At 41.0% G+C, this 24,817-nt stretch overlaps 1 protein-coding gene across 2 annotated transcripts in view; it reads right to left on the bottom strand.

Annotated features, from left to right (window-relative positions):
* The window catches only part of LOC136008662 (chloride channel protein D-like), a 79,406-nt gene that overhangs the window by 6,067 nt on the left and 48,522 nt on the right, over positions 1–24,817 (bottom strand). For both annotated transcript variants that reach the window (XM_065668236.1, XM_065668237.1), the window contains 2 exons: positions 13,478–13,657; positions 60–156 (listed from right to left, as the gene is read on the bottom strand). In XM_065668236.1, coding sequence (XP_065524308.1) covers positions 60–156; positions 13,478–13,657 — 277 coding nt within the window. The remainder of the gene's footprint in view (positions 1–59; positions 157–13,477; positions 13,658–24,817) is intronic.

Here is a 24,817-nt window from a genome sequence, read left to right as displayed (position 1 = left end):
TAAATCACCCAATATACATGCTGATTAAACAAGGAAAGAACTGAAAGAAAAAAGGTTACCTTCTCATAGGAGAGAAGATGAGAGGAGGAGAAAGACTCGTCATTTGCCTCTGGTTCAAAGATGTGCTCATTCTCCAGCAACATGCACAGCTCAAACCTAAGGTTAGAGAAGAGGACTACAGGCATTATAAGCGACAAATTTTAAAAAGCAAGCACAGGATGCTTTAGCATCAGATATATGATGGTACCTCAAGTACTGTGGGCAGTTTTGGGCACCTCAGTATAAGGACATCAGACTATTAGAGTATGTCCAGAGGAGAGCGATCAAGATGGTGAAAGAACTCAAGGGCAAGACTTATGAGGAGCAGCTGAGGTTCCTAGGTTTGTCCAGTTTGGAGAAGAAAAGGCCAAGGGGTGACCTCATTGCAGTCTACAACTTCCCAATGTGGGGAGCAGAGAGGGAGGTGTTGATCTTCTTTCTCTGGTGACCAGCAATAGGAATGAAGCTGCACGAGGTGAAGCTCAGGTTGGACACTAGGAAAAACTTCACTGAAAAGGCAGTCAGTCACTGGAACAGGCTCCCCAGGAAAAATGGTCACGGCATCAAGCCTGTCAGAGTTCAAGGAGCATCCGGATGGTGCTTTTAGTCATATGGTTTAGTTTTAGATAGTCCTTTGAGGAACAGGGAAATGGACTCTGTGATCCTTATGGTTTCCTTCCAACTCAAGGTGTTCCGTGATTTTAGAGTATTAGTGGGCTGATCACATATCTCACCTTCCTAAATTTCCATCAGCAACAGCAGCATCACACTGGTGTTTTCTGCTTTAAGTTTGGCTAATTAGATTAATGGATATCATCTATCTTACAGGTTGTTCTTGATCTCACTCAACCTGCTTGGAAGTACCAGCTCATGCACTGTCTGGTTTGCACCCAACAAGATACTAATAATGAGCAAATACAATTATCTGATATAAGTATATAGCCTGTTGCTCCTTCCCACATCCTTCTTAAGTAACATCTACATTAAAACACAAGATCTGCAAAAAATTCATGTCATATTTTAAATCATCAGCGAAACCTTCTCTTACAGTACTGCACTCTCTAGAGTGTCTTAACTCTAGTTAAGACAATATTCTTGCTTAGTCATGCGAAAATTGATACTTTTATCAATTATTGTATTGTTTCAAACCTTTCCTTAGAGTTCTCCCCTTCTACACTGTACAAAAAGCCTTGACAAGCAATATATCCAAAATTATCATTTATGGCTTAGTGTTTCCTTGATAAATACACACACACTTCATCCACGCTACCCACTTCCGACCTTTTAATTTACGTTTAGATAACAAACACCTTGGAGACCACCACAAAGCTTTTTGTTTTGCAACATACTTAACATTGTGTTAGCCCTGGTCTATGATCACAACTAGGAGCTACTACGGTAGTACAAAGATAAGCAACACACTGCTAAATGATGTGCTTGAGTGACCCAGGGGAGAGCAGTCACACAGTCTTCATTAGGGCATCAGAGAAATACAACTGAGGTACAAAGTGGCTTTTGTGACTGGAACACCAAGTATAAGCTGGGTATTTTTCAAATAAATACTTCTGTATCTGAAAATATTGATTCGTCCAAACCAAAACTTGTTATAGGAATTTACTAGTTTTAACATAATGTCTCCTGGGAGAGATTAGTCTGCTTCAAGGTGGGATTAACACTCCACAGCAGAGAACTTACACTAAGACAACATGCCTGCCAGATCCAGAAGCTGGTGGTTAGTGCCCTCCCTAGGGACAGGATATGGAAGAACCAGGTTCAAGCCCTTTCTCTACACTCTCCTTCATAACAAGCACATTAGTGGCTGTGTATGGCATGACTTAATTTCTCCTGTGGAGGGGTTCCATGCTGCATAAACACAGACCTGTACACCCAGCTCCCCTATATTCCCATTTGCTGGCCTAACCAGCAGGCTATTTTCTGTTCTATTGTTTTCTTTCCAAACAGTCTCCCTTTCACTGTTCTATACTTCTTTGTCCTGTAGTGGATGAAGCTGAGTCAAAACTGTAAAGACTGCAAAAAAAACAGTAAGCTTATTATGAAATACCATTGAGCCCTCACACATGAAGAGGTAATATTAAACTAGTTTCCAAAGTATTACATTAAACTGCAGTTTCACATGTTTGGGGTCTTTTATATAGTCCAACTTTTCTCCAACTTAGAACAAAGATGTTCTGGGAGCATCAACCTCCACATCTGAGTTCAGATCTGGAACACACAATTGAAGGAAACTATCCTATCACTTCCACCTCCTGTTGGTTAGCATTGTAGAGCAGTCTCCTTTCTCCTGAAACAGTCACCTGTTTCACTCTCTAGATCCAGCCTTGAAATCTGCATTTTATTAATGCTGACACGGCTTTGGTCTCTCACCTAAAGTTCTCAAGAGGATTTGTAAGTACGTATGTCTTTGGCTGGATATAGGTACTTTTACAGGTGAAGACCTGAGCATGAATGTAACTTCAGGGAAAACATCAGTTCTGAAGAAAATCAGTGGCACAGCCAGGAATACTAGGAGACTGCCACCTGCTCCCACCTTTAAAGCACATCCCATTCATAGGACAAACAAGGAATTCAGTATCATTCATAACTATTGTCCCAATTTAATATCTGACTGGCTTCAGTTCTCATAGAATCTCTTTCAGATTACTAAGGAAAGCAAAACACAGCAGCAGAGCTAAGGGCTGAGAGAACTCTACTGAGTAAATACTTTGCCCTGGGCTCACATCTGGCCCCCTGCGAAAGCCACTGGCTCACTAAGGCTCACTAAGCCTCTTGCCATGTGCATGCCAGCATAAGGACACATTGCATAGGCAATTAATGGACTTGGGTTGGAGGACAATGATGAGAACACAATAAGAACAGTATAGGCATGCTACAACATGCAAGATCTATTCTCCTCAGGCTACATTTGGAGGAATGAAAGGGAATAAACCGCAATAGACTCATAATATATTCACTGCAGTAGAGGTCATAGTGAAGAAATAAATCCAGTCATGCTCTGTGAATTACCTTTGGTGCATTACACACCTTGTTCTGCAGGGCTCTCTAAAGGTTCATATTTTATGGTCCTTTGCAAACAGGTCTGCAATTGTTTTAAGTGAGTATAAATACACAGATCTAAATTCAGCTCCTAGATCATCATGTAAAACTCCAAGAAGTCGACTTCAAGGATGATCACTGGGCCAAGAATACTCTCAGGAATTTAATCCTAACATGAATATATAGACATCGAGTGTGAAATTTATAATCCACCCTGATCCTTTGCCAGACTCTGTATTCAGGTCCAAAACACTGTACAGCTTGTCCATAGCCCAGACTTAACCATTTTCCACTTGAACATCATAGGCTGGAATAAAAAAAACAGCAATGTTCACCAGGAGCTGAAAGAGCAGAAACATTTGCTCATCACCAATGGTTTGTTGGCCAGTTTTGTCAGCTTGCAATTTGCTCAGCACCACTCTTAACTAAACCCAGCAGGGAGTCACTTAACAGGGCTTTGGGAAGTGTGAGAGAAATTTGGCTGGTCAAAAAAACAAAGCACACACAAACACAACGAAGGAAATCATTGGAACATTTCTGATAAGAATCCAAGCCTGTTAAAAACTGCCATATACAGGAGAAAAATGAATATACATTATTTCACTTGGACTTCCAGAAGTCATGCTTCAGAGGTATAACAACATCACTCTTTGATGTTACATACAACATCCTTCCTATCACATCATCAAGCCTTAGAAAGCAGACGAAACATGTTTCTTGCACTATTTTGTGAGTTTTAACAGGAAGTGCTAGGATTCAGACTTGGACTCTGCAATTGTTCATTTACTCTTTATTTATTTAAGAAGGAAGAAAACCCTTAAGTAGGGAATATAATTTCAAAGATACCCTGGCAAGGCATTGCAGAAGTTTCATATGCTCTATCTGTTATAAAGCATGCATCATGAAGATACACCTAATTAAGATAACATATTATTATCCCAATATCCACATGTCAGATTTGGCATGGGAGTCAGGAATGAAAAGTATCTGACAGCTGATTGTGTCACTCTTGTTGTCAAGATGGCCAATTATCTGAGGAAACTACAAATTCTAAATACTGGGGGAGTGACATAAAAGGAACTGCAGCTACAAAGTAGCTGCAAATGAACAGAAGGAAGATTAAAAGGTGATGTCACTGGCAAAAGCATTCAGGGCAGGACTCTTGCAAACTGAATGGATAAAACAGCTACACAGTGGGCAAGGAAAGGAAGAAGGATTAGAGAACCTGAAGCATCCACTTTAGCTTGCTTCAGAAAGCTTTAGGCCTATTTCTCCTTCATTAATCCACCAAAAGTACCTGCATTGTTTTTATTCTTGAGCTGATTAATCTGACATTTTGGCCAAAATCCAACTCAGTCATTTTTCTTGACTTCAAATAGTGCTATGCCTTTTTTAACTGTAAAGAAGAGTATTCTGCATTTGGTGAGCTAGACAGTAGATAAGGACTAGATCATCACATACCAGGAACTATTGCTTAAAATCCACCAAATCTTCATTTGACACAACAAAACCTCAGGGTTACAGGGTTGTTTCAGGTTAGGCATTACTGTTTGCTTATCACACCAAGAAGAACAGAATTTGCTTTAATTTGTGGCATTTTACCTGCAAGATGATAAAAAAGTCATTATCAAGTATGGGACAGAGGTTTTCCAGAGAAATCATCAAATCCTGTCCATGCCACAGCCTTTCAAAATATGTTCAATAAATATTTACTCTCTAGATCTCCATTTTCAACTTTACAAAACAGGGATTTCTTCTTCCTCAGGGCTGTGTTTAAGGTTAATTCATTACTTAAGTAGCCAGCTGTCTGGCTTTATGGGCACCATCACTGGGGTGAATGAGCAGCCAGTAAGACCACAGCCTCAACATGAAAATGCAAAGGCAGCTGCTAATAAATTGTAAATGCAAACTTAGTATTTCAAACCTACACAAAGGCTAGATTTAGAGAAGGATGAAGTCTTGGGATCAGATTTGTATTTCCCTACAAGCTGGCTTGTTACCAGGCAGATTTTCAATTTCAGAGGAGCCTACCACGCATTTAAACGACAGGACAAGGATGTGATCAGTCTTTCCATTCACACACCAGTTTTTCCCATGCCTATATTTGATTTCAGCATTTAACAACACTCTGCACTTGCCTGAAAGCCACCCACATGCGAGGCTGCATACGTTTTTAATTTGGCTTTTTGAGTTAGCACACAGCCTCTGCAACACTCCAGTTTTCCCTCCAAAGGGCTCTGTCACAAAGTCCTACAGCACCTGCACAATTGTTTGTGTGGCCAAACAGACCTTCTAATTTTAAAAGTATCATACAATGTTGTTCTTTGGAAGGAAGTTTTTGCACTCTGGATGAAAAATAAAACCACTGCCATGGACTCTATAAGCCTTCCTCTGTCTGTGCTGTTCATGAGCTGCAGTGCCCCAGGACCCTGACAATACATGGGAGGATCATAACGTCAAGAGCTTTTGTTGAAAGTGCTGGATTCCATTTATTTTAATAGGCGAGATTACTGTATAGTGTATCATTGAAATTAACTGGATCAGCTTTTCAAAAGCAGGAGTCCGGACAGTAAAAACAAACAATGTGCTGACAGACTCTACTCTCTAACATGAAAACCAAGTAATCACAAAAGCGCTTTGATATGGCCATCAGCTCCCCGGCCTGCACACCTAAAAGTAGTTTTCAAGTCCCCAAAGTGCTCTCCCTCCAAATTTTTCTTCTTTGCTGGCTGAGTTTAAATGCAGCCTTCAAAACACTGCCAAAGGTGTTTCTAGCTTTGATCAGACCTGGTAGAATCACCATTGCTCAGAGTTTAGAGCAAAGCCATAGGGAGGAGGAAGGGGAAAAGCTGCCCATGATCCTCTAGTAAGAAACAAAACCTCATTTTTATCTCCATTTATTGCATGGACTTTGCAGACTTCTGTGTTTGATTGAGTAACTTTGCATTCCTGTGAGCTAAACTTAGCAACCTCTCCACAACAGTGCCGTAAGGAACAGGCTCTCCAAGAAGCTTCAACTCTCTCTCAGTTATTTCAAGAGTGCCAGCAGCAAGGCTGTCGCAGTGTTAAGGTGGGTATAGCTAAGCTTGGTAATTAATTTATGAATTAAATGTTCCAGGTCTCAATTCATCTTTAACTTTCCATTTGTCCCGAAGCTAGTTGCACTGTATTGCTTCCTGAAGGCAAGTACTTCTCCTCTTACTAAGAAAAGCAAAGGTATTGCCTTATTAAACAAGTGTGTGTGGACTCTGTGCACACGTGCACATGCACACGTCTTGAGAACAGTGTTTCACTAGTCCCAACTGGGAGGGCAGATTAAAGAAAAATCCCAGAAACCATACCTACAGCCTGACATATCCGTGATATGTTGCAATGCTACATCTCCTTTCCCACAGCACATATCAATATGGTATGCTCAGCTTTACTGAAATGCTTGGCAGAAAGCATTCCTGACTCACAACAGTTTCTGTTCACTGGACTGGCCAGAGGCGAGTCATACCTAACAAAAACTGCCATAAAATACACATACGTACACCACTTTGGATCAATAATTTCTCTGCTAAAGGATGTTACTGTGTAATACAGCTTTAAGTTTTCAACTTTGTCATATTTTCTAAACTCTGATCTCTTCAATTTACTTTCAGTTATGTGACATTCCCCTTTAGCAGAGTGAAAGCATGCATTAGCTAAACAATGTGGTTTGGATTTAGTGTTCCCATGCATCATCATGAAAATGTTTGTCTCAGCAATAGTGTCATTATTGTTACTGGGAACAGCTGCTCTACCATGTCTTCTGATTGTGGAAAACAGAGTATCTTCCTTCCCATACCAGTTTGCAAGCAGGGACCATCAAGTAGGAGGTTTATGGGTACGCACTGTTCTGTACCTGGCTTCGGACCACAGAGGAAGCCGAAAGTGCAGTACAGCAAGAACAGCAGCAAAATCAATACTGCAAATAGGAATGTAGTTTGGCTCCCTCCACTGGCAGTTCTTCTGACTCTGGGTGGGGGACTAACCTGAGGCAGAAAACCTCTCAGGTGCAGTTCTCTGGCAGTTCAGCTCCATTAGACATGACATCCTTTGAGTGAGAGTTTGCTGCTGATGAAGCGGATGTTTAATATGTCCCCTGAGTTTCCGAAGTGGAAAGATGTAACCCTCGGTGTTCTCGCCAGTGCTCCCAGCCTCACTGAAGTGAGTTTCCACATGCAGCTCTGTGTGAGTGACGGAGCCCCACTGGGTTCGCTAGGAGCATCAGGGCGGCGATGCACTGCTCTGCAGGCCCATGCATGGCTCTGGCCAGCTGGACACTTTTAAGGAAAGCTCACACAACTTAGAGCTGTTTGCATGATTACACGGGGGAGCAGGCTCTGACTGACCTTTCAGAACAAGATCTTCAGAAGCAATTAGCCTTTATTTTAGGATGGATAAAATCTGTTTTCCAGAATATCAGACCTTTGGAACATCTGCAGATGGGACGCCATGCTTTCAGTCACTAGTATTTCTGAAAGCTCAAACTTCAGTAACCTTTCAACTACATGAAGACCACAGCTTTTGAATAGATTTCTGATTTAGAGAACAAAGTTCTGTTTTTTTGAAAGGATCTTAGATTCCTAGCTTTGTTTCCAAAACAGAGATTTGGCACTCTGAACACTTCACTTGTAGCAAACAAACTTAGTTTGCATAAAGCAGTTACAGAGTCAATACACTCCTGTGTAGCATATCAAAATATGTAATAAAACAGTTCAAACAAACATGGCAAACTAAAAGGGATTTTTGACAACTTTAACTACAATATTTTCATTGAATTTTTTTTTTTTTGGCCCAAAAAAAACAATTCCCATCAACGACAAATGCTGAAGTTTCAGCAGACTTGATGGGTGGGAAGAGATGGGGTTTCCTAGGTGAAAAAATACACACAAAAATGCAGGCACAATGCCAGAAATGTCACTTCCTGTACAGAAGTAGCAGAAAACCAAGTTTTGCCCATTTCTGCTTAGACAGATCTATTTTGCACAGTCTGCTTACACAAGTCAAAGATATTGTGGTTTCTGCATAATTACTTCTCCCAATCAAATTAAATTAAGTGAAAAAAAAAAAACCAAAACAAAACAACCACCTTCAGCTAAAAGATAGACAAACAAAATGCAGAGTAATGGCTAACAGCTGTGTAGGTAAGAGTGCAAAGGCAAATACAGGGCACCCAGCCTTCAGCCTTACAACAGGAGAGCTAAGTATGGTACAGATCTGAAAGGTTCCGGCATGAACAAGATGGCTTATTTGTTATGGTGAAATTCCCAAACAGGCTGTTCAGTGGTATTCGTCAGCCCAGTAGTTTCTCCAGGAAAATTGTCTCATAGCTGTGTTCAAGGAATAAATTAAGATTGCCGGGCAGCACTCCAGCTCTCTGCACCACTTCTCCTCAAAGGAAAAGGAGGGGACAGATCCTGGCCTAACAAGACACCAGCATCCACCTGCTTTTCTTCAGTGAATACTGGAGGATTTAACTGCACTACAGAAACCCAGCTCCTTCATTTTCCTTGGCAAAAGTGAAGTAAAGGCAAGAAAAGCCACCAGCACCCTGGGAGGAACATGGTATTCATCAGTCATGAATATGCAGGAAACCTACACATAATAAGGGATAAAGAGTATCTCAGAAAAAAGCACCTACATAGAGAGTACACTAATCCATTTTGGTGGAAGAAATCAGAGGGTACATGAGCATCACAACACATGTGGAAGGAAGTGATCACTTGTGGGAAGATGTAGAGTGTGGCAGAAAAGACATTGCTGATGACCATGAGATATCATCGCCCTCCATGTTATATGCCAGGGAATAGATATTCATTACCTACAGCTTTTCTCCTCAAATTCTCCATGTCTCTGTTTTTACTGTGGTTTACATTATAAAGTAACCTCTGGCAAAGAAGATGGAGCAGCAAAACACAAGTGATGATGTGTCTAATCTCTTCATCATGTCAAAGAACCAATTCATTGCCCCACAATGGCCCTACACCAGTACATTGTAACACATGTAGCAGTGAAAAATAGATCTTTTTTCAGTTTTGTTCTCATAGAAATCAGACAGAAGCATAACTCTATCTTTTCCCAATGGAGGAAGGTCTGGAGCCACAGGCTGGAGCAGACAAGGCAAGAGAGAGCCAAGGGACCTCCCAACAGCTCCTCAATATGCATTTACAGCCTCCTGCAGTGTCTCTGGCAGAAACCTCCTTGGAAGGGAGGCAGTGGTGCTATCCTCAGGTCTCTCTGAAGAATGAATTCCACCTAGCCAGGAGGGCATGACATTTACACCATGACATTTACAGCTCTCAGCAGACCCTGGGCTAACACATTCATAGCAGCCCAGCTCCCTTCATGCAGTCACTGGGGGGAAACGGGGGAGGCATTTCAGCTGCAGTGCAAAATAATAGCTTGTTTTATTTTGATGTGCAAGCATCATCATTACTGTGAGAGAAATGAAGGGGGGGAGCGAGTCCCTCAACTCTCTGTGTTGTACACAGTAAGTCAATCATCCCCATCAATGCCATGCATCAAGTTCACCAGCCACACATTCCTCAAACTGAACTCTGCGAGGGTTTCCCAGGCATGGACAGAGCTCTGCCTATGGCAAAGTGTCAAATGTATTACTCTAAGGAGATCTTTGTTTTGGAGACTTGCTTCTCAGCTACAATTTGCTTCCTCTTTAACAATTTTAAAGCCAAGGAGTTTCTCTTTAGTAGTTGCTTTTTGGTTTAGACTCTACTGCTTACTTAACTGGGGAAGATAACAGCTTCAGATTTAAGTTACCCATGTAAAAATGTATTTGGTGATCTCATCTTGATCCCTAATGGTTAACCATACAGATCACAAAGAACAGGAGAAAAACCTGGCGCCACTAAGCAGATCTGGAAGATGGGAGAGGTTTGTTGAGGGTTTATGTAATAAAATTGGAATATCTAGGTGTTTGCTACAAGCCAGTACTAAGGTGCATTTGTAGGCCCATGCAAGCTCCAGCCAACATTGCTTGGCCACAATCCTTGCTTTTGTAAGAACTGACATTGACCTTTTCAAAAGGTCAGAATCATTCGTGTGTATTACAAAACATAACACTTTGTCCTTGTACAGCAACTCTCATCACTGAAGTTTCCAAGTGTGGGCAGGTACTGAATAGCTTTTACATTTGGTCCAAATTTACAGTGTTTCATCCATGCTTATTTCATGAGAAGAAATGGTGCAGAAAAACACATAAATGAGAAACAGTATGAAAAAATTATGAGCTGCTGCTGCCTTCATGCAAACTTAGCAAATTGTTTCTTCCCCTTCATTAGCTTGCTTCCCCCTTCTTTTTAATCTAATAACAACATTTTTGTACAAAAAATGACAACCTAAAACACAAATCCCAACACTTTTGAGAATCAGTAATAAATCATGCCCAAGGCAACTCTCAAGAAAAACACCATGGCAATTATTTTTTGCATCTTCCCCAAGCCACCTTCTTTAAAATATGCCAGGCAAGCCATATTTTCTCCACTTTAACATTACTGATGTACAAGAAGGAAAAGTAACTTATCATTTTTCTGCCTGTGGTCATGTCACCTCCATATGGGATTACATTGGATCTCATAGGGTAGGAGGTTGAATATCACCCTTCTCCTTTAAGGAATTTGCAGTATTTCCCATCTTGGTCTGAAGTTACGTGCTGCAAGAGCTGTAATTTTATGAGTAAGATGGAAAACTCAAATCCTAACTGCTTATGGTTATGAATACACTAATTCCATGACACATCACATTTTTGGAGGCTTGTTTCAGAGGACGGCTGCAGAGCATTCCCTTCCTGGTGTTGGTGAGAACAGCAGAACAGCAAAGTCACCCATGGCTGGGGACAAGGCACTCAGAACTCACCACGCAAATACTCAGGCCACTGGGCACACTCTGCGGCAAGAAGGGGTGTTATCAGAGCACCTCAGAATGCAATTCTTGCTCCCAGACAATGTCTCTGTATGGGTTTCACTGGAGCAAGCAACTGAGTAGCCAGAAAAGCCATTTGCCGCTTCTTTGTCAACCACTGAAAACATTATCTTGGTTTTACTAAAGCAGCCTAACCACAGCTCATTTATGCCGAAAGCAACAGGGAAACAAACTCTTTCATTCATCCCTTTTAAAAGGCTCTAACAGAATGTATCATAAAAGGGCTCTGGGGATTAAGCAAACCACAAGCCTACCAGAACTGTCAGGTAGCATCAGCTTTTCTCTAAAGGCGCCTGCCTTTGGAATGTGCTAATGATCAGCCTTCAGTCCCCACCTTTTGCTTGCTCTCACACCACTTTGCTCTGCATTACAGGAAACAGTGGTATTTCCATAAACTCAGCATACTGCTCAACAGCCTGGGACACTCACTGCAAGCAGATTTAGAATCATAGAATCATAGAATAGTTAGGCTTGGAAAGGACCTCAAGATCGTCTAGTTCCAACCCCCCTGCCATAGGCAGGGACACCTCACACTAAAGCATCCCACCCAAGGCTTCATCCAACCTGGTCTTGAACACTGCCAGGGATGGAGCACTCACAACCTCCCTGGGCAACCCATTCCAGTGCCTCACCACCCTAACAGGAAAGAATTTCCTCCTTATATCCAATCTAAACTTCCCCTGTTGAAGTTTTAACCCGTTACCCCTTGTCCTGTCACTACAGTCCCTGATGAAGAGTCCCTCCCCAGCATCCCTATAGGCCCCATTCAGGTACTGGAAGGCTGCTATGAGGTCTCCACGCAGCCTTCTCTTCTCCAGGCTGAACAGCCCCAACTTCCTCAGCCTGTCTTCATATGGGAGGTGCAATTTGGTGAGTTAATGAGGAAACGATGAGCTTCTAAACTGAATATAAAAGGATCTTTGGCTTTATCAGTTGTTAGTGTGTTTTCTTGTTTTACTGCCATAGACAGCTGAGAACTAAAAAATCACACTAGCTTATGCCATACAATACCTTCAGATTGGTGCACGCTGCAGACTAATACTCAATTTTACGCTTTACTGCCTTAGCACAATTCTTATTAATAATGGTTATGATAGCATCACCATGAGGGAACAAGTATACATATCATCTACAAGTACATGATACTGCACTTAGCGATGTCATTACTCATGCAGGCAACTGTGACCCAGACAATTTCCACTGTACAATTGTCACTGCAAGCAGATACTTCTCTTCCTAAAAGTCTCAAACTGTTTCACTTGTTAGTGAAGCAAGTTCTTAGTTTTTATTAAATATTCACTCCCTTCCCATCTTTGTGCTCCAGAAGGGCAGCTGACCACACTGCTATGAGCTAAGTTCATGTGATCCAGCTGCCCGTAGTTCGCCCTTGAAAATTTGTTATAAATCAAGCAAGCAGACAAGTCCTAACCAAATTTCTACTGATGATGCACAGATAGCATTTTCCCCACCCAGACCAACAGAAGAAAATACTTTTATCCTTGTTTGCTCACAGATAGCTCCCAACCACTATGCAGTTAAACCAGAAGTGGATAAAGAAACCTCTACAAGAAAAGATGCAGAATACCACAGTCATTCAGGACAAAAGACACCATGCAAATGATGAAAGATTATGATACTACAGCACAAAACTGGACGTATGCTTTTATTACAGTTATTGGAAGCATAATTCATAGGGCTTTGGTGTGTGAATTCCTATGCTGTAGGAGTTCAGTATGCATCTTCTCTTTTCCTCTAGGATATTCAAGGTGGAAATTAAGTCACTGCCTCTCCCACTCATGACCCACCACTCGAAGGACAGTGTTAAGATCTCTCCCTGAAAGGGTGAATTGACTCTTGTAGTCGTATGAAATGCAGTACCATAAATACTTCATTTATCAGATTTTATATGCCTTAGGAGAATCCCTGTATGGCAAGGATTCCTTTAGTCTAATTCTTGTTTACCCTAGCAAGTTACTTCCAGTGACTTTGTTGCTTATCTTGTCTGTGATATTATTTATGTTAACTCATTTCCTGTAAAAGCATACACTAATAAAATGAAAAAACTGAGAAGAATGGGAAAGCTCTGAACTGGCATAGAACATTTCAATAGTAACTACATTCAAATCCTTTTAAATCACTGTTTCAGTGAACCTTTAAGGCTTTGAAGAGCAATTTTCCTTTTTTCTACAGTTCCCATAAGATCATTTGTTTGGTGCTGTTTCAATAAATCCCTGATGCAATAACCTTATACTAGGAAGAACCTAGGTCCTTTCTTTAAAGGACACCTGCTGTTTGTGCTAAAGAAAGTAGGGACAAATTTCACATCAATCCCAAATAATCTTCACAAACAGATGCTTAAAATAAAAATCTGAAAAATGGCCAGAAACATCACATGACATCAATTTGATAGCGTTTTTACCTTTTAATAGTTCCCTGGAACACCTCTGGATGTTCTGGCTTCGGCCTGCAAACCACTGGGAATCCGCCATGGCTTGTACTTGCAAGAAGCCGAGCCAAGGAGGCAACATTTTCCTTCAGGTGAAGGACTTTGACTCCAGGCTCCATCACATCCCTGGCAGAGAACAATTCCAGGTTCAACCTGAAAGACACAAAGCAGACAGCCAGAGGATTATTTAGTAAACAGGAAATGAGGCATACTGCACCACGTTAGCATTTGACGAGTTTATAATGTGTTAGTAAATTACTTCAAGATGGAAATCAATCTGCTTTATTTGCAAATATAAAAAAAATGTAATTACCCAATAAAAGTGCTTATCAAGCATTGCCTTCCCTTGTGTGAGATACATGATAAATTCAACCATATGCAGGACATGGTCATCCTAGACAGGATGTCATAAGACTCATTTATCTGCATGACTTTTCACATTAAAAAAAAGACTGCTAATCTGAGCTGAAATCCTCTGGAATTTTGGCTGATATCAAATAGTTTCAAGTTGAGCACTCTGGAAAAATTTAGGCTTATGCTTATCATTGCAATAGGGGTTTTTTTGCAGCGGTAGCAGCTAGAAAGATAGGCCCCTCAAAGACAGCTTACAAATCATATATGGATTTTTTTCTAGTATTTTCTAACGCTTTTCAGGTTCTTTTCAGGCAAAGTTTCACGAAAGAAAGAGGGACTCTTCATTAGGGACTGTAGTGATAGGACAAGGGGTAACGGGTTCAAACTAAAACAGAGGAAATTTAGATTGGATATAAGGAAGAAGTTCTTTACTGTAAGGGTGGTGAGGCACTGGAATGGGTTGCCCAAGGAAGCTGTGAATGCTCCTTCCCTGGTGGTGTTCAAGGCTGGGTTGGACAGAGCCTTGGGTGACATGGTTTAGTGTGAGGTGTCCCTGCCCATGGCATTGGGGTTGGAACTAGATGATCTTGAGGTCCTTTCCAACCCTAACCATTCCATGGTTCTATAAATGCGAACATACAAATTGAAAAATGTGTACTCATTCTTTTTGACGGTAAGGTGAAATGAGAAATAAAGATACTTTCTGCAAAATTCAGAGGTAATTTCCAGTGCAGTTACAGTAGGTCAGATTCTTACAACTGAAGCCAATGAAATGCTCTAGTTTCAAGCTTGTTTTATATTTTCTTTTTTCAAAAAAATACACTAACTATTCTGACTGTCATCTGGACACACCAGAAACCAGAATCTCCTGTTCAGACACAAGCTGACACAAACCACAGACAGAGACAACTGGAGCATAAATTTGCCCACATCCTGTTTTACCAATGTACCTTTCATCCCTGTGGTAAAAGCAACTCTTTCCATATGCTGTTAATTATTGTCCTCCCTCCTGAGAGATACAAGATTGTTTTTTCAAGCCAGTTACTCTGATGGCATGTGATGTGACCACCAGCCTAAAAGTAACTGAACTAAGAAGACAATGTACTTCATATATGGCACCTACGCAGCTCTGAAACAAGTTTCTTCTTCTAAACTGGGATGGATTTAAACAAATCCTGGAAAAGAATAGTCTTATATGCGTCAAATCACGTCATACCCATCCCCAGTGATATGAAACAGACTGCAGGCAATGAAAATTTGGAACACCATCTCATTACAGATCTACATTTCAAGGGTCCAGAACATCAACTTATGGAAAAATTAACCTCTCTGAATCACATGTTGCTTCTGAGTTAAAATGAGCAGCAGTTTACCTTGCACAACAAAATGGCTTAGTATCAACTAGTGAAAAAAAAAGCCCACCTAAAAATCCCAAAGAGATGGATGTTTTCATTCTTAATCTCACTGAGTGCTACCAGTTGATGCAGTACAAGAGATGGGACACAGTGGGAACCACAGATGCTGCTGAGGGTGAGTCGCTGTCAGAACTATGCCGCTGTTGCTGTTTGTTGCATAAAACACTCTACCAGAGGAATTTTATTTTTCCTAAATGAGTAGATTCCTGCTCAGCCCCTGCCTCTTTTCTAGCCCCATAGGCCAGGTAAAAATCTGTATTTGCCTGCCTTAAGTTTGTCTAGTAATACTATACACTGTATTTCTATTAAACGCACGGTGCCTAGCACAGTGGACACAATGCAAAAACATGATTAATGATAATAGCTACTTCCTGAATCACATGAAATATGTGCAAATCCCAAATAACTTTAAATAAGAGCAATGTAAATACTGTTACATTCCAGCAGTTTCTAGAGCATGTTTCTTAATGGTACGTAGGTTTTCCTTCTTCACAACTTTACAGTTTTGCTCTGTTGCGCAGAAAGCATTTCCCATTATTGCAGAAGTCAATGAAACATCCTTAGGTTTTGTCAAATCAGTCATTTCTATGAAAGCCAGGGATAGCTCCTTATACAGTTCTGTGATCTTGGCTTTGTCTGGGATTATAAGGTGTCTGTATTGTCTGCATCAACTATGCACCTTTCATTCTCATCATTCAGCTTCTTCAGATTTAAGAACATACTAAGTACTCAGGCTGATTCACTGCTCACTGTCACGGACATTTCTTTCAATGAATCTTCTGTCTGCTGCTGTAAAGTATAACTTTACTTTTGTGGTGGTTGAGACAAGCAGGCAAAAGAGTTGTTTTATGAAAGACTGTTATAAGGCCAAGGCATCTTTAAATAGAATTGGCTAAAGAAAGCTTTTACGAATATATTGCTTCTCAGAAAAACAAGTTACTTCATCATCCAGTCGTTCAGCCTCTAAACTGTAACATCCTATCTTGGATACAAGAGCATGATGCAAGATAGTGTCGAAAGCCATGCTAAAGTCAAGGTAAATGATATCCACTGCTACCCCCTCATCCACAAACCCACTAATGTCTGCATAGAAGGCAATTGGGTCATTCAGGTATTGTTTACCTTTGGTCAATCCATACCGACTGTTCCTGATAACCACCTTCTCCTTCATGTGCCCAGAAATCTGTTCCAAGATGACTCACTTCATGATTTTCCCAGGGACTGAAGTGGACCTATGGCTGCTGTCACTAAATCATGTTTCCTTCTCCATCTGCTTCCAGAGCACTAAACCTATTCTCCCGTTTGCAGACCCGAAAGTGGAGAAGGAAATGTTTTCTTACTGCCAGAAGTCACAGGTCTCCAGCCTTCCCCATTCATGGCAGTCTACAACCTATTGTGGTCTCCTGGCACCCCTCCTTTTGTGCAGGTGAGGGCTCAGGCTGTTATTAAATGGGTGCTTAACACAGTTTTGCCAGGATTGGCTTTCCCAGCAGCAGCCAAGGTCTAAAGATGGCAAAGAAAACCAACCCCAGGCACCTATATGCGCCCATGAATGGTGGTGCCAGCCACCCAGACTGTTCTCACAGCCCTCCAAGTAGTAGTGCTACCCGTGGGCTTGTTAGGCAGCAATTGTACATCGTGCCCAGGCATCACCTCTGCAGGCAGGGTCCCCACCATTGGTGCATCCCTTCTGCACAACTAGGAGCCTGCCCAAATGCTTCCCAAGGATGCTTTGTTTAACTGTTAGGTGCCACTCCTGCTGCAACACTTGCGTTTTTATGCAACAAAGCCCTCGGTTTCATAATGCAATTTCAAGCAAGGACATTCCATTTACCATGCTGGAAATGCCTTTTTGTAATGGATTCTATCAAGTATATCTTTCTTACATGATTAGAATTACCTCAAGGAGAGGCACGGAGCTGCAGCTACACTAGTAAAATAGATCTAGCAAGAAGTTTTGTTTTATAGGACATGTGAGAACATTTTCTCCCAAAGTGTAATTCACTGTAGTAATGTAATGTGTTAAAGCATTAAAGCTATTTCACCGAAGTTATAACAGCCAAGTTTCAGGGTCCTATAGAGAGAATATAGAGACTAGATACAACATGGAATGAAGACAATCTGCCTTATGACCTAAATAGGACAGCCATTTGGTAGGAAGCCAATATCCCTGAATAAGAAACTGTCTTGAAATGATTCATGGAAATGTAGTTCAGGCCTTGTTGCTATTAAATTCAGTGGAAGTTTTCCCACTGAAATAAATTGTTAAGGATCTAACCATAACAGATCTAATCATAACGTGGAGGTTTCCTCAGACAACACGCAGTACAAGAAAAGCTTTTTCAAGTAACAGGATTTACTCTATATTTTATGCAAGTTTCAAATAATTAAAAGGACTTAAAGGGCAGTGGGAGAGAAGCATAATCCCAACTCAAACACACTGCAAGGACTAAGGTGCACAAGAACATAGGCAGTGCTGCTTACTTGGATTTAGTCACAGATTTTCCCTCATCTTTTTCAGCTGTTGCTTCCATCCTCTTTCAGCACTGAGAATGTTTACCCATTGACTCACCACAGGCTGGCCTGCTCAGGACAGCCCTATGTTTTATTTGGGCTTCTTGTAAACCATTGTTTTATTGCTCTGACTGGACATCGCATCTCATATAAATAGTTCTCAGGAGGTTGGTTTGGGGTTTGCTTGACGTTTTGTCAGTTTGAGCATAGTCAGGATTCATCATCAGGTCAGAGGTCATTAAAATAACTTACCTATGTTATAAACACCTGCAAGTACTGAAGCTGTTCAGTTCTAGTTTCTTCTATTTACGCATTTTCTGAGACTAGGTAGTTCTTTCTTTTTTTCTTCTTAAGTACTTCATTCAGCCAGAAATACTGAACTGATTGATTTCATAACTTCCATTCTAGTACAGAAGCAGAAACACTACTATGGAGACCTGGAGCTGCTACTACATTATAAATATAGTTTATTTATATCATCTTTCTTTCACTCCCTTGTCTTTAAAGAAGCCCCATTGTAAATAAACTCCCAGCACTGCAGGAAATTACTTACATTTAAATACAAACTTCTTTTTTTTTCTTAAAAAGTTATAAAAAAAAGATCTCTACATACTAGCCACAGGCTGGCCAATTTTCTTTTCAACTTTTGGTAGAAGTGAACTATGAAAAGGCTTATCCAAAAATTACATGCCAATGTTGATCTCACTATATAACAGAATAGCATAGATGTACTACAGAAATGTTAATCATGTGCAGGTGACTGAACTCAGTAGTTTTGCAAGTGCATTCTGTGAAAATATAGTTCTTTAAGTATGCTCACAGAATGCCACTGAGATCAATAAAGCGAAAAGAAAAGCTCTATAAAACCTCCTTACACTGGAAAAGGACACCACTTAAATTAATTTTAAACTTGATTTGCCTCAGTCAGTGCTAACCCCTGAAATAAAGACATTTAAACTGTTTTAAAGTTAAATTAAACCAATAAAATCACTGTGTGCATTGCTAGAAGTGCATGCATGCTAATGATGTGCTTTCGTTAAATTAGAGCTATTTAAAATCAGTTTTCAGAGGAATTTTGCACGGTAATCAAGGCCTACAGCTCCTTGCTCTCCCTGTTTTAGCTGAGCATTAAACTGAGTGAGGAATTGTTCTAGTTAAATCAGCAGCCAGAAGTTCGGCAGAGTTCAGTCTCCGTTCAGTATATCTACAAATATTTACATTGACTGCAAGACGACAAGCTTCCCAGCATTCCCTGGACCTGGCTCCCTCAATATCCTCAACTGAGGGGACATTTAGCTACTCAGTCTAAAGGCCTTTTGATAGTACAGCACTTATTGTGCAATGTGTTGTTTGGGTTAGCTGAATGTCTCTGTCACTTATTTCCCAGAGAGGATTTGAAAGCTATATATGTTTAGCAACTACTGCATGTTAAAGACAAATGGATTTCCACAAGGTCTCATAATCTGCTGGGAAACTGTCTCTCGCTAATGCTTGAAAAATTGCAGAGCAAGAGGGAAAGAAAGAAAACTGATAAGAAAGCCTTTGTGTTTTGGAAAAGAGATGGATTGGGAGGGGGGGAATGTTGAATGTTTTTGGGGGGGACCTGCCAAGAGTTGCTGCTTTTCTGTTCCTTTATCCCTAATGAAGTTTTTCCCACCAGCACTGTCAGTATCGAATGCTGTTACAGAAATAGCAGCTCCTATCCACTTTGCATAGATATAGCTGCTTATACAAGGGCATTTAACTTTAAAAATCAATTAGGTTGTGCAGGAGACCTTGGGATAGGCAGGAAAAGGACCATGTGAGTGGATCCACATACTGGAATTACTCAAACAGCAGCTTAAACACTATGGCCTCAGCTCACAATATGCAAGACCATAGGTAAAAAATTAAATGTCATTGTTCTTGACTTAGTTTTCACAGTGTGAGTCCAAAAACAAGTTTACAAATTGTAAGTAGCAGCCTACTTTAGCTATGTCAGTATTAAGGGGAGTACAGGCATCTAAATATTCAGAGCTATTGACACTGCCTGCTATTTACTTCCATTCAAACCTTAAGGCATCTAAACTCATTTGGTGTTTCTATTCAGAACTGCATGTTTCCCCATATAATTAGCAGTGTCTTTGGAAATGTCTCGGTCCAAACAAGCAACAGTCTGGCATGCACCTTCTCTCAGGCCTTACATGCATGCCAGTAGCACTGTGGATCCAACACAAGGCACTGCACCATGGCCATTGAAGAGTGGCATCCAACAGACATGACCTGTAGAAGGCTACATTTGGTGGCAACAGGAGAGATCCAGAACGGGTTCTCACCTCAACTGTGAAGAATCTGAACCCTCACCTGGAGTCTCCAAGACACAGGGGATGCTGCAGCACCCATGATGACAGTCCCTGCTCAATCAAAGGGCTGTCACCGTCACCATATACGCAAGGTGTACTGCCAATCAGACTGCAGCTGTGACACCTCTCCCTACACCTACACAAAAGTTTCAAATAACTGTCCTTGCACCATGATTAGCAAAAAGAAAACTTCTGAAAGGAAGGCGAAATGTCAGACAGTGACAAGAAATAAAAACCCGAGGAAGGAGAGGGTAGGATGAAGTCTTCTTGAGATTTCTCCTCCTTCCCTGTAACCCAAGATGTCATCCATACCACCTTCTCTTGTCACAGCCTATCCCTTAATCTGAGTCCTTGCTTTAGAGATCAGTTTGTCCCCGACAGCTTCAATGCTGATCAGGGTAGTAAGTCAGAATACACATGCTGCTGTGTGAGGCTGCTGTGCTGTACTCTATAGAAAGAAAGGTTTTGCAAAAGAAGCAACTGTGTTCAAACAAAAATGTCAAATCTGTTTGAAAGACAAGCTGAATGCAATAGCTGTGGTACAAGTGTCACTTGTGAGAGTAAGTGCTACTCTTCCTACATGATTTGCTGCTGCACTCATTCACAATGTATGCACTGCAAGAATTCGAGACTTACTAAACTTATCAGCTGTCCTTGCCTTTTCCAAATTAATATCTGAGCCTGTAGAAATCTTTTCTTTTTTTGGAAAGAGTTAAGCTTGTGTTAAATCCATCTGCCCTGCCATTATAACCAAGGAGAGGCAAATAAAGTCATTTCTCAAAATGACACGAGTACAAGCTATTTAAATTCAAAGAAACATTCCAAACAAACTTCCACAGGAATAAAGCAAGAGAAGCAAGTAAACTGAGGGCTAAATACATACCTCATGATCTTGCTTATAACCAAACAAACATGGAAATGCATATTCTCTGGATAGATCACTGATGAGCAATTTCCAAGAGAAATTCACAAAACACTAAGTTGATGTTGCAGTTTGAATGCAATGATACGATGAGTTTCTTGCAAACATATGCCAAAGAAACTAATCCAAACTGGAAAGAAGAGAGGAAAGCTCCTATGAGACAGTTTTCATAAAGGCTCCATTCAGGGCCTCCACCCTCATGTACTGTACCAGCTACCTTAGCTTTTCCACTCTGCCTGCTCCAAGAAAGCACCGACTAGTATATTAAAAATGCAGGCTTTAAAATGCTTGGGAATGGACAGTGACAGCAGTGTATGTTTTAATAATCAGATTGTCAGATGACCTCTTAGTCAAAATGAGGTAGAGATTTAGGCCTAACAGACTACCAAAAGAGTAAACTAATGTAATGAGGATGGGAGAAGAATATGAAAAAGATTTTAAATTGTTCAGTCCCTTCAAGAATCAGGCACTTTCAGGAACAGTGCAGTCAGGTTATTAAAACACAACGTTGGGTATCTGGAGATAGAGATTGTAGCTTGTTCCCAGTGCTGTAAATAGAAGTTTTGACACTTATAACCAGGATTTCAAGCAAAAGCCGTTCTCCTTTCAGTTGTACAGTCAACGGCAAAAGGCATTTAACCCATCAAAATTCAGCATTCCCATTACTTACATCCCAGTTAAAAATAAGATCACAAATGCTGGTATTATTTTTCTGCTTTTCGAGACAATGAGTGGTGATCTCTCTGAACCTGACAGTGTACTTATACTGGTCAATATATGTACCCAAAATTCTGGGAAGAGATTTTGTGTGGCTGACTTGCTTTCTCTTTCTCCTTCCTTATCCCAGACACCAGGACTCGGCTTCCTCCAGCTTTTTTCCATCTGCAGTCGCTTTCATCTCCCACTCACCTACTGTCACAACTCCATGTATTGAATGGCAGCAGCTAATAAAACTATATTCATGGCTTTATGGCTTTTCATAAAACTACTCCATTCTATGCTGCTTTTTTTTTTGCGTTACTTCTGGTGTGGCTCTGTGTACGCTCAGTGTACTGAAGAGCTCCCTTGTGATTGTGTGAAATAGCAGTTAAAGGCTTTGCAAAACTGGTTAAAAAAAAAAGTGTATTTCATTTCTCAAACATGCTGAAATTCATGAAAGTATTTTGTGCCATCTGTTTCCTCTTTGTAAATAAATAACTCTTTCCATCATGGCAACCACTGTGAGAAGCTGCTAATATTTATGAAGATGTAGCAATGCTCACAGAACAGAAAAAGTGACACGTGAACAGCAGAGATAATCCATTTCTGTTTAAGGTGACCTTAGAAGCAGCCCTCAGCACTAGAATAAAGATGATATCCCTATGTGTAACTCGGAAACACTGAGGTATAACTCTTGCGTAAATGGATGTCTGTGTTCCCATTTGCAGCAAACACCCATATCCAGCAAAGACAGGGGATTTCAGCTCATTTCAAGTCAGGCCCACCATTCCTTGAATAGGTTCAAGCAGTTGTTCATGTCATCTTCATGAGATCAGCCGCCTGCCGGCACAGCTGGCTTTTCGGTGGTGTTGGCTGGCTTTAAGTGGAAACTGTCAGTATCTGCCAAGTGGTGGCCAGACACCAGAGCAGACTTTCCAATTAGTGGGATACCCCATCCGATGGCTTGATTTGATTTCTGTGTGTATGTGCACAGTCCACCTGCGTGCTACCACATCTGAAGGCTGTGGTGGTACCCATACAGGCAGCTTTTCCTCCCAGGTGAGCCAAAAGCGAGTCAGCCTCCTCCTTGCCAGACCAGCAGAAGCTGTTTCAAGTTTCCCGGCAGCTAAAAGTCGCTGTGTGCATGTTTTACCTAAGGGCTTGTAGGAGCCAGTGCGGCTCGCTCACTGCCCACCAGTGAGCTGTGAAACACAGGTGATTAGTTCCAGATGCTGCTTCAGTGCCTTCCCTTCTGTGGAAAGTGTGCAGAAGTCACTTCTTTCAGTTTCACGGGACTCCCCAGAAATGGAAAACGCACAAAAGTCAGTGCGGATTTGTTATCCCTCCCTCAACATCAGGCAGGCTGCAGCAGTAACTAAAACATCTGTGGAAAGACTTCTCCATGAGCCGAAGGGATCTACATTACACTTGCTGTGGATCTTGCAGTGATTCATGATGGACCTTACAGCAAGAACCAGAACCTTATAATAATTTCCCATCTGTTGTCATGGCATGCCCAATACTTGCAGCTGGTTTGCCAACCCCATGAGAGTCCTATTCACACTCTAACAGGGACCTTGCTTGTAACATAAACCACAGGAACAGGATAGCTGCTTCAAAATTGTATTTGATCTGCCTATTCATGACACCAGACTCTGTCCCTAAGGTTTTGACCAACTCACCAAACCGATCTTTCAAACTTCTTACAAGTTTCTCTTCAAAATCTCAGTACAGGAAAGTAATTTTTCTCACCACTTCTGAATTAGAATAAAAGCAGATCATTTAGCTGCATCTATCTGATAATTTACAGTATAACATTCACTTTTAAGTTCAAAATGTTTTCCTCTTAGCACACTGTGACCACAATCATCAGCGTATAATCTTGGTAGAACTTGCCATTTACACTTTGCATATTCAGGGGGCAAGGGAGAATCCAGATTTAATTGTTCATTAGAAAAGGAGAGCGATAGAGAAGCTGAGCCTGCAGTTTTCAGACATATCAGAAAATGTAATTTCTTAGTGCCTGAAAACATTCCAGCGTAAAACATTTTGGGCTCATGGAAAGGCAATTGTGCAAATATACAAGCCCTGTGTAAACATTAAAGTGTTTACAAGGTCCTCCAAGGATTTCCATCAGACAGATTGTTGGCTTGTCTTCACTATCCTTGTCATTATATTTTTCAGTATTCGTGCTTCTATTGTATATACTTGGTTATGAGGGCTGCAGTAACCACCAATACATTTCCAAGTGCAGTAGGTCAGCAATGAGCTATTACTCGGTCTCCAGCCCTTTCTATCAAAGGAGGGTGCTGCTGGCCAGACCTCCTCAAGCCCTCCTCTAAGCCTCCTCTATTGCTCTGTGTAAGCCTGCAGCTTCTAACCTTGAGGGCACAGCGCCAGCTCTTATCCTGGACATTTTAGGAAAGAGGACGGTCAAGGGTGGGAAAGGTTTATTTTAGGTTGAAGGAGGGGTTATGTCTGCTGGTATTTATTGTAGCATGGGAAGAGTAATTTGTTTTATTTGTTCAGACTCCACTCTAAAAATAAACAGTAATGCAACAGAATCTTGGGCATCTTTATATGGCTTTACCAATCTAAATAAAGTCATTTTGAGTCATGTAGTACCTTCAGGTAGTAGCTTCATTAAATAGTCAAAATCAGAGCAGGTAAAAAATCATCCTCTAGAGTTCACGAGTTTTGCCTTTACATAAGGCCCTTTGTTTAAGGACTTGACTCTACTTGGCAAAGACAACAGATACTGAAAGCCACATGAGGTATATAGGCACTGTTTTCCCTTCTGTAACTAAGAACGGAAAAATAAATCAGTCTGGCCAAGGCAATACAAGGAAATGGGACAGAATCCTGAACAATCACTCCTCCTCAGTCTCCTGCTCCCCTCCACATAGCCTTCCTCTTCCTGTCTCAAATGAATATTCATATTAATACAATTACACTGTTTGCATGTGATTTTTTTTCCCTAAGAGAAAAAACTGTTCAACTTTGGACACTGAAATCACTTCATGCTAAATTTGAAATTTTAGGTGAAATTTAATGGCAAAAAAATCTG

The sequence above is a fragment of the Lathamus discolor genome, chromosome 2 (genome assembly GCF_037157495.1).
Source record: "Lathamus discolor isolate bLatDis1 chromosome 2, bLatDis1.hap1, whole genome shotgun sequence".
In the NCBI taxonomy this organism is placed as follows: domain Eukaryota; kingdom Metazoa; phylum Chordata; class Aves; order Psittaciformes; family Psittacidae; genus Lathamus; species Lathamus discolor.
The sequence above is the reverse complement of the archived record's forward strand: the minus strand, read 5'-3'. Positions and strand labels throughout refer to the sequence as shown.